The sequence below is a fragment of the Callionymus lyra genome, chromosome 5, assembly GCF_982586985.1.
Source record: "Callionymus lyra chromosome 5, fCalLyr1.hap1.1, whole genome shotgun sequence".
In the NCBI taxonomy this organism is placed as follows: Eukaryota; Metazoa; Chordata; class Actinopteri; order Syngnathiformes; family Callionymidae; genus Callionymus; species Callionymus lyra.
The window spans coordinates 10,001,267-10,021,257 of record NC_141822.1 but is presented as its reverse complement, the minus strand read 5'-3'; the positions used below and the strand labels follow the sequence as shown (position 1 = coordinate 10,021,257).

The window sequence follows — 19,991 nt, the reverse complement described above, 5'->3', positions numbered from 1 at the left end:
AGTCGCTGCATTAAAATGAACAAACATTTTTGTCTATAACTCTAAAAAGGAACGGATTAATCTCCAAAAAATGTCAACGCTTAGTCGACATGAGGGTGAGTAGAAAATGAAATTAATTTTGGGTGAACTATCACTTTAAGAAAGCTGTGAAGAAAGAATTTGTTTCCCAGAAAAGTTGCTCTTAGCCTAAGACGATATTTCACGAAATGATGCAGCTGACACCCTCTTAACAGCCTTCTTATCTCAGTGATCAACTTTTGCAAATAGTAAAACAATAACAGGTGTATTTTTTTCGCATACATCTGCATATATGAGTTTATAGTACTACTATGACTCAACCGTTAACCATTCAATAATCTTTATGGGTCTAACAAATCCGTAAACAACATTTAACTTTGAATTTACACACTGCATTAAACGTTTATGCCTATAAGACTGGAAGAAACACACCTAAACTTCTGTTGCACCGATTGTCATATGGAAATTATGCATTTTAAGTATAACAAAATGAGTAAACATAAACATAAAACCTATGGGCTGTCTAAACACACATAAAAACATCAAAAACCTTGTGATATTTAACTGATATCAAAGGAAGAGATGTCGTTGAACTGAGAGGCTCCACCTTATAAAGACCTTGCCACTAAGAGCTTCTTAGGAAGCTCCTTTGGCATTTCTTAGCATTCATTCTTAGCCTAACCCCTTCTTAAGTTCCTCCTTTGGTTCTTAAGAACGATGGAATCTGGGAAACACTGGTGGAACAGCATAAGCAACAGAATATCAGCTATGCTTCTCTTCATTTAGTTAAGCTTTTCCATCAAAGCTATCGTCCCTGTAGATCGGGGGTTGGCAAACTTCCTTACACAAAAGGCCCAAACTCTTAAGACATCCAAGTCATGACCCGGAGAAAATGAATATTTACCAGGAACTATGAGTAAGATTACGATGTTATTTTCCTTTCTTTTTCTTCTTAATTATATCTTAAGTTTCTCTGTCTCCAAGCCAACATGTGGTCTTCAGTATCAGCCAGGCTCTGGTCCAGTGGTGGAGTTCAGAGGCTGATGGGACAATAAAACCACTTGTTAATCTAAATCAACTACACAACCTATTATTGTGAATACACTCATGTATTGCCGTCACTTTTTAAAATACAATGTTGCCTGTGTGTTTTCCCAGCGCTCCAACCAAACATGTGCCGGGACCTGGTGAACAAGATAGCAACATCGCAAGATCATTGGTTCATCCATCACAAGTGATACAGGTTTTGTTTTTTTTGTTTGACAACTTTCCCTGATTAACCTTTTGTTGGGAAAAGATAAAGCTACAACGTCTGTGCAGCTTCTGTGTTTGGTGTGATTCTGGGGTTTGTCTTGCAACACTCTATGAACCGGCGGATTTCTTTACAACTGCTCCCAATACCGTCTCTCTCTAGGACAAGAATGCAAAAAACTGTTCCTTCAACTAAGAAAAAACTCTAAACTTAAACTTTTTCTTTGTAATAGTTTATTTCCGTGTCCAAACAAGAAGGATCTGTCTCACCTGCAGTTAATACAAAAGTCTGCAGCGAGAATTCTGACCTGCTCTAGTAGAAAAACTCACATTTTCCCCGATCCTTAAAACTCAACATTGCCTGCCAGTTTCTTTCAGGATCAATTTTAAAATTCTGTTTCTTACCTTCAGATCTATACATTGTCAGACCTTCCATCAGTAGATTCTGATCCAGCCTTACACCCCAGCTCGGGCTCTGAGGTCTGTGGATCAGAATCTACTGATGGTTCCTGAACACGCTTCTGGACCAGAGGAGAGAAATCCTTCCAGACTGTTGCTCCTAAGCTTTGGAACGATCTCTGTGTTTGATGATCTACTGACTCCTTCAAGAAACATCTTAACACCTTTTTATTTGTGCAGGATTTTCAAAATTATTTGGGACTCCTGTGTTTGTCTTACGATGACTTGGCCTTTGAGAGTGTTTTAATTTGTAGGTATTTGTTTAAATGTGTATTGCTTGGTCCCTAGTCTAGAAAGACGCTTTACAAAGAACTATTACTTACGTACTTCATTTCAATAAAACCTTTGGGTTCTACAATAAGGATGCAACAGTTGAAACTACAACAAAGAATCATGACTGACTTCTGTGAGACATGACACTGATCTAGTCCTGTTTCTGTTCCAAAGTTTGCAGTACAAGTCTTCTGTAAAGTCCAAATGATTGAATCCTTAAATGATTAGTTCAGAACTTTAGGAAAACCAAGCCCGAATAAACTCCGTAGAAAACACATCTGAAACTCACAGCGAATAAAGTTGACTGTTTCTGACTCTAAATCAGCATGATGTTGTTGAACTCAGCAAGAACTGCGACAGTCGTCATAAATGCTGATTTATCATCAGCAAAAAGCCAAAATACCATGAATGAGAAAGTGACTAATTGCCGGGAGACTCAGCGAGCGAGTCGGCGAACACCAGCCACCATAATGATGGAGAATTTACAACTTAAGAGGGGAGTTCAAAATATTGGCATCTGCTTTTTTTCCACTCAGCACTGCAGGACACTTGCCAGAAAACATGTGACCGTAAGTTGTTTTATGAGCTGAAAATAATTTTATTTCACCGTTTTTTCTTCCCTCACATATATATTAAATCGGAGGGAGAAACACTAAAATGATGTGATTGCATCCATTCATGTAAGAGACTGTCATTAATGAAAACAGTCTGGAAATAACATTTCAATGGGTTTAGTGGAATTGAAACAAAAACAGCTTCTCTGCTGTTGTGATGATTGATGAGGAGTGTTACGAAAAGCAACTTGCCTGGTAAAATCTTTAGTAAAACTAATTTTGTAATTGCTTCCTCTAATGCTTAAGGGGTTTTCTTTCAGTAAGTGTATTAAAATACAGAGCTATTCATCGGGAAAACAGAAAGGGACTCCGGAAAAGCCAGGCAAACAAGATGATGAGACGACTTGTCATGATAAGGACAAAAGATGAGGAACATCAGGCGAGGGAATCGTCTCCGTGGTGATGATGTCAGGGTCAGCAAAGTTTCACTTTTTACAAGTTTTTTTCGGCACAAACAGGAGAAGAGAGAGTTCTCAAAGTACATGATAATCAAACTCCAATGAGACAGCGTTCCAGGCTGTTTCTCCGTAAGACTCATGGCCCGCCAAAAAAGTTATTATAACTGTGATTAACACAGTGTTGTATCACCATCCTAACCTTCTCCATTGACTCCCGCTATCACTGTTAATGACCCAAAAAGACATCATGAAATCGAACATTAATTGTGGTGAAACAGTGGAAGATTTGAATTGTTTTCTCTAGTGACGAAGCTTCGTGAAGCATCGTCTCCATATTGACAGTCCACTAGATGCAGTCTTTTCCGTACAGTCATTGGCTTTAAGCAATCATAGTCCCATTCTTTTTAAAGCCAAAAGCTTCAATTTAATGAAGCTTCATTAGCTTTAGTCTCCTCATGTGGATTTGTTTTTATGTATTTAAAAACAACAACAACTCAAATGAGCTTCAAAGTGACCTTATGCTATCAATGGTATAGTAAATATGACTCAACTAATTTCAATATAAAAGCACGGCTGAGTATGCGTGGGGAGTTTTTCACAATTAATCAGGTCTATATGTTTGCCTAAACCTATTCCATTGTGTGAGGTAACCAAAGTTGGTGAGATAATACCCCTCAAATCATTATTATATATAAGAACTGACATTTTTATGGATCTTTAATACTATGGATATCCATGAGTTTCATTGAAGAATTGAAAGGACAACCAATGTGTTTATTTTAGCGTCTCTTAAATTGATCTCGGACCACTACTTTATCATAAGTATGTGTCTGTTTGTACAAAACTCTTTTCATTTAAATATTTACATTAGTAAATGATATTAAGCCCCACTGACTGAAAAAACACTGTTTTTCTGGAGATTAAATCTTTTTTACCATAACCACACCCACTCTGCTGTGATTGGTCAAGCATCAGGGTTTGCCACTGCACATCATCAAGGCACTTGTTGTATAAACAAAGCGGGGGGTCATTCGCCCAGATTTCAGACGGGGGAGAACTTTATAAAGTATCAGTTCAAAACATGGTCATGATGAGAGACTTACTGAATCCTGGAGAGGAAGACTTCAACATTTGAAACATCTGAGTGAATCAGGAGAGTTGGGTTTTCACATTAGTCAATGGTTTTAACATAATTTGTCGTTAATTTCAGATACAGGCACCTGCTGGTCCCGTGTGGTAACGAGACATTCTTGAGGTCTATCCAACCAAGATGAAATCTCGGAATTTCAGATGTTATAAATATCACTGTATTTATTTTTTCTATTGTTTGATGAACGTTCCATAACCAAGAGGTAAGGACAGAGAATAGAATTAATTGCCAAAACGGAAAAATAATTCCACATGTCCGTGGGTGGTCGTGTGATGTGGTGGTTGGGACTCTTCGGAATCTTTCTGAGAAGAATCCGAAAGGAAAACTTGATTAGAGGAATATCAATCAAGAAAATGGCCAAGACGCCCTCGAGTAATGCTTTTATTCCTTAAACAAATCCGCGGCTTATTCTCTGTAGTAGGAATAGGAGTGGATGAAAAAGGGAAAAGTGTGTTTCACAAGCAAAAAAAAAAGGTCACAGAGGAATGACTGTATATCTGCTTTGCTCGGCAGCTGCAAAAGGGCAGACTTCCACTTTATTTCAGGTTTTGGCTTCATTAAGAAATCATATATTTTAGCACTAAAAAGATAATCCATAAACAAGAAGCCAGCAACGTGTGTGAGGAGCCCAAACCCAATAAATTCAAAATAAGTCGATGTAAGTGTGAGAAAATGATACTTATCGTGACTGTAGTCTAATATTTTCGCTGAGCCCCCGAGAACAAGATCCCATCATTTCCAGAGGCCCCACCATTATTTCATACAAGTAACTCTCAAATGTGTTCCAGGTTTGTATGAGCAGTCTTGATCCTGTTCATTTTTGAGAACAATAGCGGTTTTGAGGAGCTGGCTTTGCGGTGAAGTGGCAGCCGTCCAGCCGCGTACCTATGCATGCGTTAATACGCAACATTTTAATTGAACAACCATTAATGTAGCTTTATACTGTATATGAAAGGAAAATGAGTCATCTTCAACGTCATATGGAGACTTTAGTTGAGGTTACTTCAGTTGGTTTGACCCGTTGTTTTATACTCACACACTTCTTATTTCCCCGACGTTTACAGAACAGTTAATCTTATTAATTTCAAGTATAACACACAACTGAGAAACCTAACAACCCTCATACCTTCACACCCACAAATGCGGGTGGGTTAGGGTTAGGGTTAGGGTTAGGGTTAAGGGTGGGTTTTGTTTTCGATTTATCCAATACCGGGTTCTACTTTGGTAATGTTGCCGGTAATCATAGTGTGAAAGCAAAATCAAAAGCAAATTAAAATAGGTTTGTTGGAATAACAGTATATTATGTAAGGATTATTTCAGGGCTATATTTTGGGAAATTACATTCTGTCAGTATAATTTTGAGACGACTTGTATTAGGTGATGTTATTGTGGTATTGGTACACATCCCTACTAACATACACTACAACAAATACAACAAAACTAGCCCTCACGCGCACCAGCAAACAACCAGTGGCAACTCCCAAAACAATCAAAACCTCACCTACATACCGGCCTCATATATGACCAGCTCAACCTCTACTCTAAATCAGATCAGTAAACATCCTTATACTTAGTGATGGGTTAATGAGGCCTCATGAAACAGCTGATGAGGTATCATGAAACAATGTCTTGATTTAGAAATATCTCTAGATGGAACTCTCTGATTAAAATTCTTTGGTTCTGACCTAGTAGATGGAGCATGAATGCTCCGCCCCAGATGCAACACTAATAGACTCAAGGAATCATTCATTCCTCGTGCTATTAGACTGTACAATTTGGGGGCAGGAGCGGATTGAAAGGATGATGTTATTCTATGTTAATCTTTGTATCCTTTTCTTTGGGTTATTTGTTCTTTGTTCTTTATATTTGCACTTTGTCATTCCTTGCACTTTGGTCTTGTTCTCTTTTATGAAACTATTGTCTGCTGTGTACTGTAATGCTAATTTTTCCAAAGGAGATCTCCAGAGGGATTAATAAAGTCCATCCGTCCATCCGTCCATCCGTCCATCCGTCCGTCCGTCCGTCCGTCCATCCGTCCATCCGTCCATCCGTCCATCCGTCCATCCATCCATCCATCCATCCATCCATCCATCCATCCATCCATCCATCCATCCACATGTTTTCCTACCTTGAGTCAACTACTATTTTAAAGAGTTGAAGTCCCTGTTTGTACTGATTGTAAAGGTTAAATGAGCTCCTTGGCAGAGGTATGCATTTCTCAGGGATTGAACCATGCTCCTAGCTGAACACTTAGCATACTTAATGTAGCTAACAGTGGTAAATGAAATATGGGACAAGTTATTTCAATATAAAAGTACGTTCGGAGAGTTTTCCCAATGGATCTAGTCTATGTGGTTATTCAACATTATTCTATCAAGCCTTTATTTTTGTCTATAACTCTTTTCTTAAGTTACATGAGCTCCTAAACTCAGCATATCTACATAAACACTGCCCTCTGGGTGTGTTCAACAATCTGTGAATCCAACATTTTGTCCTGTCATTATTGCTTATGCACTTGCTCGCTTGCTCATGGGCCATATGTGATGCATCCACTTGAAAAAACCAACCACAGTACCAGCACTTTCCTTTAAACCACTGGAGAAAGTTTTCAACTTTAAAAAACTTGCCCTCATCCACACACTGGTGAAAAACCTCATCGTTCTAATTGGACAGGAATGACTAAGAGGAAGACATAAGTAGCAGGAAGTCATTAAAGGAAGAAAACCAGACATAAGACAAAGGCAATGACTTCTAATCTGTATTACGCTGTCTCTTCGGACATGATTAATAGTGGTGACTGGCACATAGCAGGGTGAGTCACCCACACCATCTGCCCCTGCCTGCCTCACCTCTGCCAGCATGCCTGTGTCTAGCTGTCTGGACGTTCTCCTTTTCTTTTCTAGCCGGTGCCCATGCCTCATCAGCACTCCTCCCAGGGGTGATGGATGACCAGTCCATACTTCCGAATGGCTTCAACACGATTCCTCCTCCAAACCAATATTATTAAATCCCCATCAGCCTTCCTGTGAGTCATAGCCACAGGCCCGATTGGTCAACGCCATTCATGGAATCTGAAAAATTGTCATGCGTCATCTGCTTTAATCCCCGCTAAGCTTCTACTTCTGTTTAGTATCAAGACAATCAACTTTAATCTCATGCCAATGATTTTTTTATTTACTTCCTCACTTACTTTTTTTTGTTTTAAGTGACGCCCTGATGGCTTTTTCTCGCACATTTCCAGGGTCTTATCCCCACCTACGTCACTTCATCCACACAAGCAGGTAATTAATAATCTAGTCTTGAAAAATTATTCATTTTTGTACTTAAAAAGATGTGCCCAGAAGAATTTCCTTTTTTTATATTGCAGTAAATCATTGTTAAGAATCTACCATAGCCATAATTAAAATTGAAATATTTCCTTCTATTTGTGAGAAGTGTCAATGGTAAATCAGAGACTCTTTATTCTATTTAATATAGTTAAATAATCCTGATCTAACACACCATAATATAGTTTAGGCAAGTGCCTCTTTTATCTACTATTCAAAAAGTGTTGGTCCTCCAGAATCGCTTACCGATCAGACTTACGATCTCTTCTTCTGCTATATTTCATAAAAAAAAATTTCTAATATATACTCTTAAATGAAGGACATATTTCAGAACAATTTAAAACTTATTTCAAAGAAATACAAAAGCCATTCTACAAATATTCATCTCACTCAAACCCTCACCATCAGGGGTTGATTCTCAATTCTTACAAGTTACAAGGTATGGAACAGTTTCTTGTATTTAGCAAAAGTTTTTTTTTAAAAAAGGTTAAAAGATAATTTAACTTCTGCTTTGTAGTGCACTCTCTTACAATTGTCTTGCTTTTCATTCATTTTTTAATTTTTAATTTCTCATCAGATACAGTCACACACTTTGATATGTAATTTTTTAATTTAATACTCCATTTTTTCTGAAAATGTACCATTATTTGTATGCAATTTTCATTTTATCCTGTTTTTTTTTATTTTTTTTTATTAGACTGTAATATTAATATCATACTGTTGGTTTTTGGCTCTTTTTGCAATATTTGAATATATATTATATTTATTGTCAATTCTTTTTAAGTATGCAAGTGAGAAGTCTCATTTTAAACCTTTAATGATATATATATTTTTATTTTTTAAGCTAGGATAGAACATGAAAATTCTAAGTATGATTTTTTTTTTATAGCAGCACATCATTTCACTTCCAAAAAATATTTTGTAAGTCTCTGTTTAATTGTTGACATCACTAAGCCATGTTCCTTCCTTTCCTATTAGCCCTTCTATGTCAACAATATCTGAAGATAGACATAGATACACATTTGACTCTAGACCTGACTAGAAATTAAGGGAGTGAAGAAGAGAGTGCAGGCATGGTGGAATGGGTGGTCGGTGTGTTTCTCAGAAGAGTAACAGTAAGAGTAAAAAAAAAAGATAGTTTTGAAACCTTTACCAATGTATGGTTTAGACCAGAGGTCCCCAAACCTTTTATGCACCGGGGACTGGTATAACGTTGACATTATATACACAGACTGACCTTCAGATAATAACAGCATCAGATTTTTTCTAGTTTACAAGTGTATTTTTTAAGTAAATTTTACTGTCACAAGAGTGTTGACGTGTCAGTAGTTATAGACAAATGTTACTTTAGAAAATAATACTATATTCTTTCAAAATAAATAGTTTTAGACAGTAATAGTAGTCAATAGTACATCACTTTTAAGTGTTTTTTCTTGCTGTGCGGCTCACTAACGAATGCCTGACAAGACAGATGACTAGAAAAACTGTAGGAGATGAAGAAACTGAGGGTGGTATGAAGAATCTTTAAAATGAAGGTTGCAGCTCATTATAAAAAAATAGGAATATACAAATCCATTAACCAAGCTTGCCTCGTCAGCCCGAGGTTGGGAATTTCCAAATCACAAATAAGCCATTCTTTCTCTACCTGTGTAGACCTCGGCCTCCGAGGGATCCTCCACTCGTTTATGCTGGATGACGTAGTCCGACACTTTGCATCCAATCACAGGCTCCACGTCCGTCCACTCCAGAGCCACCATTGTGCTCGAGGGCTCCAGGTAAGGAGCGAGGTGCAAGCTATTGGACGGCAGTGGAAAGTTGAAGATGAAATTAGTATACAAAATAATGTTTATTCACAAATGTTCCTTTTTTTTTTAATGAATCAGTGAATCGCTACCTTTTAGTTTGAATAATATTAGATTGATAGTAAGTGGAGAACAACGGTAAATAACATTCCTTTGTCACCTGTTTACCAGCAGTGTTCCTAATTTGATCCCTCAAAAGACATAAAAGAGCTCGATTTCCATTTCTCCTGCCCTAAAGCAGTGTCTTTTGTGCTTGCATGTGAGGAGCAGGTTATCTTTCTCCTTTAGAAAAGACCCAAAAAAAAGAACTAAACGTGCAATCCTCCAGCACAACCAGCAGTTTTCCTTCAACGTAATGGTTTAATTAAGTCATATAATCTCATGGACGATTTCCAAATGTCCAAAATCTTAAACATATAAATAAAACCTATAGAATTTATTTGACATTTAAATGTATTTTTAATCAAAACTCATGATTGATAAATAAAATAATTCCTAATTTTAATTGATGATTTATACCTACCCTGCTGTTTTACATATCACCCCTGAAACCCTTTAAACATCCACAGATCAGGGTGTAATAAATGTGTTTTTACCAAAAGGAAGTAGGAGTTTAATATTCTTTTTGTTTTTTTGTTGCACATATTATCCAAATAATCCCTGTGTTTTGTTCTTAAACCAACACATTCCTTCACTTAAAAATCATTTCAACTCTTATTGTCGACATGCATCATCTCTGTCCCTTATCTTATCCTAAACACTGACATCTTTAAGGTCAACAACATGAACATTAATCTCCATCAAACTTATTTTGTGGCTTTTTTGTATATGATGTATCAGTTGTTGTTATTAAAAGTAAAGTAGAAATGTTACTGTTTAATAAAGTCCTTGTTTACTTAAAGGAATAGTTCACATATGTCTACTCATGTCGACCAAGGGATTTCCAAGTAATTTATTCCTATTCCTTTTATGGTTAGAAATGTATGTCAATATAACTGTCGTGAACCACTGTGTGGTCACTTTTCTTCTTCCAGAAAAGACACAGTTCAAAACATCCAAATACCTCCATACTGCTCGTCTGTAACGTCCCTCTTGTATTGAAGCCTCAACATGAGGAATTGTTCGGAAAATATGAGGTTTATATTTTTAAGCTAAAAGGCTACACAAACAGAAAACAACATCGTCTAAAATTTCTTTACGTCTTTGTTACTTTTCTTTGATCTATATTCTTTATCTTTAGACTTAGATTGTATCATCTTGTTCTTTCTCTTTATTTCTCTTTGTTCTTGTTCTTATTTTATTTTTATGAATAATTGCTGTATTGCTGTGTTCTAATTGGAAACAAACAATTTCCCGAAGCAGACCTCCTGAGGGATCAATAAAGTTCTACCTAACCTAACCTAAATTTAAAAAAGTCAACATGAGTGCGAGTAGAAAATGAGTGAAGTTTAAGCCACATTTATATTTTCAGCAACAGTGTTGGACGAATGATTGGCCGGTCTAAAACTTCTGCTCGTATCCGTCATAAAAGAGATGTGTGACAGTAAAGTTCTTTCCATTATAACTTTTAAAGGTTTAAAGGATTTAAAAATATTTTAAAGAGTCATTTTACCGCTGTAATCCACTAGAAAGTCTTAAGGTTATCAACAGCCCAATGAGAGTCAATTGGTTATAGAAACTGTTGATTGTAAATATTATAATACTGTTAAATGCATACTCTCATTGTCACTCTACTCTTTCAGGTCCTGCCCAATCCTCTGCTTAAAGGGTCTCGGGCTACCATTACGACTACTGTAGTGGGAGCATATACTCATAAAACCCCGGCGTAAAGTTGGGGCGCCGTGCATAAGAGCATGCAGGCAAGTTATGAAACCATCGAAGGGGTTGTGTCGACCTAAGCAGACAAATGTGTGGATCAGTTCGGTTGGAATCTCTGTGGTGCGCGGTGAACGCCTTCCGCCGTCACACTTACATGGGCTTCCTGAGGGGGCTGCAGTTAGGCAGGCCATCTCGGCTGAAGGCACTCAGGTCACAGCGACACCAGTTATCAATGACATCGCCCTTCCCCGCACACCAGTATGAGCTCATTGTGGCACTCTTGAAGGCCTGTGAAGGGTAACAGGTGAGAGAAACGCAATTATCTCTCGGAACATGTGCTTCTCATCCTCATCGCCTCACCACCATCGCCTCCTCCCCCACCCAACATCTCCCACCTTCTCCATCCCAGATCCACACACACACACACACCATCGTCCACTTTGCATTCGCTCACCTTACACTTTATTAATGCACCATAATTACAACAAAAAAAAATCCCATAAACATCTGCTTGGAGGGAAACACTCGCATATCCTCGACCTGGGAGATAGAAGTCGGCGACTCCCACCCCTCGCACACAAAGAGTGACCTTTTCATACCCACCTTTCCCAATTACCGCAAAGGCAGGAACACTAACATCTTCACGCAGATGTGCTGTTATGATGGGCGGTCGAGGGGGATGGGGGGGTGTGATACCCGGGACTCTCTACCCCACCCTCCTTCTTTCAATGTTTGTGTGACGGCGTCGATGCCGTCTATACGGCGCGTGGAAGGAGGCGGGGTGGTGGGGGGGGGGGGGCGTTGAAGATGTGAAAAGATGACATCATCTCCTCACATCTCGCCGGGCTGCTTCATTAACGGGTGAAAGGAAAATCAAAGACAGAAGCTCAGTCATCCTCTAAAAGGCAGGAAAACGCCAATAGAACCGTCAAAGCAATAAAATATAATGTCAGGGCTTTTCCTTAAAGGCGCAGGCACGCTCGGAGAGAGAGGGAGTTCAAGGGAGTTTGCAAGCACTCTGGCTCCCCCTGTCACACGACGGATCAATGGAACACTCAGTTATTTATGTGCCCTCACGGGTTTGGCGGCGATGTTGCATACAGAAAACTTAGCTTGATCACAGGCGGGACGAGAGAGAGGCCGCTGGAACCCTGAAGAATGATGGTTTTTGACAAGAAACAGCAGGAGCCATATCGAAGAGGTTATAAATAGTCTTTCGACTGCCACATCCAAACACATTCTGATGTCTCAGTCAATTTCCAAGCTCTGTTTTTTTTTGGTAAATGGTGGTTGCACACAACAGGCCAAAATAAAAATCTGGTCCAACTTGAATTAATATTCACAATAGCCATTGTTTTGAACAGAATATAATAACCAGTCTCTCGTTGAATTCTTGGGCCATTTCTCGTTTTACGTGGTGGCTAAATTTAGCCGAAACAATTTCACAATTTTGGCTTTCTACATGTTAACATTTCTTGACTTTGAATTTGATGAAATTTAAATTTAATAAATGAATTTGTGTTGTGGGAGTGTTGCAAAAGACACAATACCATTCAGTCCCACTTCCATGGGCGACTGTTGATTTAAGTGTGTCTCAAATAGATGTTGGACTTTATTGTATTATCGTCTTTTCATTGAAATATTTACATTGGAAAAGGATCTTAAGCCCCGCCCACTGAAAACACTTTGTTTTTCTGGCGATAAAATCTTGTTTATCATAACCACACCCACTGTGCTGTGATTAGTCAAACATTGAGGTTTGTCACTGCGCGTCATCAATCCTGGAAATTTCCAATTTATAAACAAAGCGGGGCGAGATTACAGCTGGCTGGAGGAGTAAAGCCATTATTATGTCATAATGGACTCCACTCTCGTAACCTCTCGTTCACCAAGATTTCAGATTTCAGGGGAGAACTTTATAAAGTAATAAGTTCAAAACATGGTCATGATGAAGGACTTACTGCATTTTGGAGAGGAAGAATTTAACCTTTTGAAACATGTGACTAACTTGTGAAGGAGATGAATAAAGTATCTATCTATCTATCTATCTATCTATCTATCTATCTATCTATCTATCTATCTATCTATCTATCTATCTATCTATCTATCTATCTATCTATCTATCTATCTATCTATCTATCTATCTATCTATCTATCTATCTATCTATCTATCTATCTATCTATCTATCTATCTATCTATCTATCTATCTATCTATCTATCTATCTATCTATCTATCTATCTATCTATCTATCTATCTATCTATCTATCTATCTATCTATCTATCTATCTATCTATCTATCTATCTATCTATCTATCTATCTATCTATCTATCTATCTATCTATCTATCTATCTATCTATCTATCTATCTATCTATCTATCTATCTATCTATCTATCTATCTATCTATCTATCTATCTATCTATCTATCTATCTATCTATCTATCTATCTATCTATCTATCTATCTATCTATCTATCTATCTATCTATCTATCTATCTATCTATCTATCTATCTATCTATCTATCTATCTATCTATCTATCTATCTATCTATCTATCTATCTATCTATCTATCTATCTATCTATCTATCTATCTATCTATCTATCTATCTATCTATCTATCTATCTATCTATCTATCTATCTATCTATCTATCTATCTATCTATCTATCTATCTATCTATCTATCTATCTATCTATCTATCTATCTATCTATCTATCTATCTATCTATCTATCTATCTATCTATCTATCTATCTATCTATCTATCTATCTATCTATCTATCTATCTATCTATCTATCTATCTATCTATCTATCTATCTATCTATCTATCTATCTATCTATCTATCTATCTATCTATCTATCTATCTATCTATCTATCTATCTATCTATCTATCTATCTATCTATCTATCTATCTATCTATCTATCTATCTATCTATCTATCTATCTATCTATCTATCTATCTATCTATCTATCTATCTATCTATCTATCTATCTATCTATCTATCTATCTATCTATCTATCTATCTATCTATCTATCTATCTATCTATCTATCTATCTATCTATCTATCTATCTATCTATCTATCTATCTATCTATCTATCTATCTATCTATCTATCTATCTATCTATCTATCTATCTATCTATCTATCTATCTATCTATCTATCTATCTATCTATCTATCTATCTATCTATCTATCTATCTATCTATCTATCTATCTATCTATCTATCTATCTATCTATCTATCTATCTATCTATCTATCTATCTATCTATCTATCTATCTATCTATCTATCTATCTATCTATCTATCTATCTATCTATCTATCTATCTATCTATCTATCTATCTATCTATCTATCTATCTATCTATCTATCTATCTATCTATCTATCTATCTATCTATCTATCTATCTATCTATCTATCTATCTATCTATCTATCTATCTATCTATCTATCTATCTATCTATCTATCTATCTATCTATCTATCTATCTATCTATCTATCTATCTATCTATCTATCTATCTATCTATCTATCTATCTATCTATCTATCTATCTATCTATCTATCTATCTATCTATCTATCTATCTATCTATCTATCTATCTATCTATCTATCTATCTATCTATCTATCTATCTATCTATCTATCTATCTATCTATCTATCTATCTATCTATCTATCTATCTATCTATCTATCTATCTATCTATCTATCTATCTATCTATCTATCTATCTATCTATCTATCTATCTATCTATCTATCTATCTATCTATCTATCTATCTATCTATCTATCTATCTATCTATCTATCTATCTATCTATCTATCTATCTATCTATCTATCTATCTATCTATCTATCTATCTATCTATCTATCTATCTATCTATCTATCTATCTATCTATCTATCTATCTATCTATCTATCTATCTATCTATCTATCTATCTATCTATCTATCTATCTATCTATCTATCTATCTATCTATCTATCTATCTATCTATCTATCTATCTATCTATCTAAGTCAGGAGAGTTGGAGTTTGACCTTAGTTGACCTTTAAACTCAATAATCAACAAAACTTTGTAAATGGACTCCACCGATTTTAATGAGAAACAAAACCACAGTATTGGTTGTTGCATTTACACATATTCAGAGGGCTCTAGAGCTCCAGTTTAGGCCTGAAGATACTCATACACTCTTAGATTTTGGTAAGTATTTACAGAGTATTCTGGAGGTTAGTCAGTTAAGATCGATAAATGAATACTGTTACAGTGGCATGAAGAGTTGTCCACGTCATGATGACTCTTTTCTAGTTCATCATATTTAAAGTGCCAGTTCCTAACACTCATCCCAGGACACAGTTCACATGACCCTATATAAGAGTAAAGAAAAAACAGGTCCCAGTCAATCACATTGAGCCATAGAGGCAGAAACCTCAAGCAAAACCAGCCTCAATGTAGACTGATGGGAGAGAACAGGGGTTGCAAAGTCCCGGGCCACGAAGATGATCCTGGATCCAGTGGAACAATCAAGGATACTCCATGGATTAAGGGTAAAGTACCTTGAATTTGGAACGCATGTTGAGGTTCAATTTGAGAAATCAGGGATAGATTCTAGATCAGTGAGGTATGCTCAGTAGTTTAATGCAGATGTAATTCTTTTTAATGTCCTGGCTCTGTCTCCTGATCTCCAGGACGTCAACTGAAGTGACACCGTACAACACATCGCATTACCCGCGTCTAACAGCCGAAAACTCCACGGCTTTCCCATCAATTGTCCTACAATACAATCCCCTATAAATGAGTCGACTAACCATGCAGTTTGTCCTGGGGTTGATGCTGGTAGACAAGCACTGTAATCCATGGTCATATAATAACCCCCTAGCAAAGCAAAGAGGGGAGAAGTTATTACATTTCTCCCCCTTGTCTGAACCCATGTCGCTGCTAGAGAACAGCAGCAGCAGGGGGTCTGCCACATTGTGTTGATGGGAAGCGCACCACAGACAAAGGCAACAAGAAGAAAAAAAGAAAAAAAAAACCTGGACCGAGGGTCCACACATGCACACAGACTAGACAAATAAGAGGAATGACCTCAGTTGCTAGGACCCAGAGATAGAAGACCGCAGGACTGTCTTGCATTTACCGCCACCATCCTTCTAGAAAAACCCCCATATGGCTGTGAGAGCTTGACTGCATGGCTGCACATGTGAAAAATAGACAAAGCGATTACCACCATGTTTATGTTTGAAGAGTAATGCATGCCAGTCTCTGCTGGGTAAACAGGGAATCTAATTGTGGTTTAGAGAATGAGGCTGGGTTTGGGTTGAGGAGCATGGGAGGTAAAATGAATATGAAGACTCTGAGAATCCATATTCTGGGATCCAAGAGGAAGATATTCCTTTATTTTCCCAAGATTGAGGAAATCATACATTTATCTGTATGGCATTGGATTTAAAACCAACGTCTGTTGTGTCACAAGAGCATAAATCGTAAAAAGATATTTGTTTGAAATGAATATCCTGAACTGTACTTTTAAAAAAGTAACACAAAATATGATTAAATGGAATTATTGTACAGTTTTGAGTGATGGTATTGAATATATTTACTAAACTTAAATACAAAAAAACAAAGTAAAAAAATTTAGCAACAGCACATGATGATTTACATCGCCAAAAAAGTATCAAATAACTAAGATTTACTAAATTAAAATAAAGGGTAAATGTTTAATGGATTTAAATTTATAAATATATACATAACAATATTTGGACCAAGTCAATCCTTTTATATTAGTGTAGTATATATTAATTATCTTTAATTTATATTATTGAAACAGCCCTAAAATTCAAACAAACATTAAACTAAAAGTACTAAATAATTCACCACCTTACTTAAGGTGCCATCAAAACAGTGAAATCCCATGATGAATTTCTGCAAGACGGCCATCCTTAATGACAGCTGATTGGTCGCCACTACATTTTATATTAAATCTTGTTATTTTTGTGTTCCTAAAATACTTGTTACGATGGTTCAAATCGGAAACTTCCAATGAGTTGAGTGTATCAGTTGTCTGCTCTTTTGATATTCCTAATGAATATAATTGAATTCTACTGAGTGGTTTTCAGTTGATTTTATATAATTAAAAAAAAGTATTAATAAATTATTCCAATTTGGTAAATTCAGTTATTGGCAGACACTCATTGTTATTATGTAAAGTCCACTCTGATTTATATGAATTAATAAAGATCCCATTTTTTTGTGTACTTTAATGTCATTGGAAATATAATGTCCTTCGCTTATTAGACATTTTTGCCAAGAAAATATCCAGGAAAGTAACGAAAACCAATATTGTATTAATCAAAATTATCACATTAATTATATCTTTGTATTATCATTTCTATTTTTGATTTAGTTTTTAAATAATAATAAATTAATTAAAAAAAAACATTCCTTAGCTCTACAAACCAGCAAAGCTTAATATTTTAGTTATTACAAAGACACTGTTTCTTTAACATCAAAAACAGCAGATGACATCACTCAAACCAATGCAGGAGCTAAGGTCAAGTTCCTACACAATTTGACATAATTATTTTGCTATTTTTCATTTTATACCATACTACTACTACTTTTCATCACATCTCGACACCAACCAAAACTTTAAATATTTCTATTGCATAGTAAATTACACTTAAAACTGAATGTTCTACTTACTATCTGAGCACAAACGTTACTCTCAAACCTCAAACTAAATATTTTTGAGATGTGTGTCTCTGTTTTTCAAACCTCAACTAAGATAACTAGCTTGTGAAAGGAAAACATTTAGTGTTTTGGAAAAAATGATTGCTGTGTCTGAAATAGTGGACTCCTTGTGTGTTTTTCAAGGTTGAAAAGTTGAATTTATCTGCTATTTATAAATATATTAAAATATATGAATGTATGCCAGAACTTGAAACCATGTTTCTATATCATCTAAATGCTAAATGCTAAATGCTAAACGGTGCAGATATCCTAGAATGACCCAGGATGCTCCATCGATTACTGATTAACTTCCGAGAACACTATCGATCTATTATGGATTTTGACAAAACAGGAAGTGTTCGACGAACCAGATGCATCGTCTCAGACGAGTATTTATTATTATTTTTTTTTACTTTCCGGAACATTTCTATTGACTCTGACAGTGTTCTTCTTCTATTTCACAAATATGCCACGATTCATCTCTATTGACCTTATTGATAGTTGGTAAATCGAGCTGAAATGTAATCATCTTCATCGGCATCAGCCAACGACGAGTCTGCACGACATCGGCATCGAGCCCGGCAGCTAAAAATTCTCATCCCTGACGTCACTTTCGATACTGTAGACTCTCTGGCACCCGGGACACTATTTGGACTTTTCACTCTCGTCGGATCCCGTCGTGACTTATTTGGAGGCCAGGCGGGTCACTGTGACCTCTCCCCTGTATTCGTCTGTTTGTCTAGTCCAAGTTGACCACATTACTGTCCGTCTTCCGAGGCTAATAAAGGAAAACACTGGCCAGCTGGCCCGCGCTATTGATTTATAAGATGATCACCCGTGGTGGTGAAGAGGCTGAAGTCAGCACACACAGAACACCATCAATGGCGAAAACACAAGTGTTTGTGTGTCTGTGTTTGTCTGTGTGGTTGTGGCCATTCCGATCATTCAGAGCTAATGGTGTTAGCTCGGGAACCACAGGGCTGATTCTAGAAATGCTATCAGGGCGAGAGATTTTGGAAGTTCTCAGAAACACTGGTCGGTTCACGGAGAGGTTAGTTACGACGTCTGTTTCTTACGTCATCGTACGTCATGACATGTGGGAATTAAGTACGTTTTGACGTCGATTTAGTAAGTAAGTGGTTTAACCATGCAGTTTGACGCAAACAAGGAAATCATTTAATGCATCAGTTTTCTTGACTAGAAGAAAATAACTAGATGTCACCGTGAGACCCTGATATTATTTTGATTTGATTATCATCTTTACCTGCGTAATCATCATCTTCTTCATCTTTATCTTCATCTGTCTTAATCTTCATCCATCATCCTCATCTTCATCATCATCTTTACCTCGTAATCATCATCTTCTTCATCTTTATCTTCATCCATTATCCTCATCTTCATCATCATCTTTACCTCATAATCATCATCTTCTTCATCTTTATCTTCATCTGTCTTAATCTTCATCCATCATCCTCATCTTCATCATCATCTTCTTCATCTTTATCTTCATCTGTCTTAATCTTCATCCATCATCCTCATCTTCATCATCATCTTCTTCATCTTTATCTTCATCTGTCTTAATCTTCATCCATCATCCTCATCTTCATCATCATCTTCTTCATCTTTATCTTCATCTGTCTTAATCTTCATCCATCATCCTCATCTTCATCATCATCTTCTTCATCTTTATCTTCATCTGTCTTAATCTTCATCCATCATCCTCATCTTCATCATCATCTTCTTCATCTTTATCTTCATCTGTCTTAATCTTCATCCATCATCTTTACCTCGTAATCATCATCTTCTTCATCTTTATCTTCATCTGTCTTAATCTTCATCATCATCTTTACCTCGTAATCATCATCTTCTTCATCTTTATCTTCATCTGTCTTAATCTTCATCCATCATCCTCACCTTCATCTTCTTCACCATTGTCTTCGTCTTCATGTCCAAACTCACCTTCATCATCATCTTTACCTGCTTAATCATCATCTTCTTCACCATTGTCTTCGTCTTCATGTCCATCCTCACCTTCATCATCATCTTTATCTGCTTAATCATCATCATCATCTTCATAATTTTCTTAATCTGCCTCATCTTCATCATCATCATCGTCGACATATTTACCATCATCAAAATCCTCCCCTTCATCTTCTTC

At 36.5% G+C, this 19,991-nt stretch overlaps 1 protein-coding gene across 1 annotated transcript in view; it reads right to left on the bottom strand.

Annotated features, from left to right (window-relative positions):
- Window positions 1-19,991, bottom strand: part of astn2 (astrotactin 2) — a 407,558-nt gene that overhangs the window by 48,631 nt on the left and 338,936 nt on the right. The window contains exons 18-19 of the mRNA XM_087790735.1: window positions 11,264-11,397; window positions 9,135-9,283 (exon numbers count right to left, since the gene is read on the bottom strand). Of these exons, the coding sequence (XP_087646861.1) occupies window positions 9,135-9,283; window positions 11,264-11,397 (283 nt within the window). The remainder of the gene's footprint in view (window positions 1-9,134; window positions 9,284-11,263; window positions 11,398-19,991) is intronic.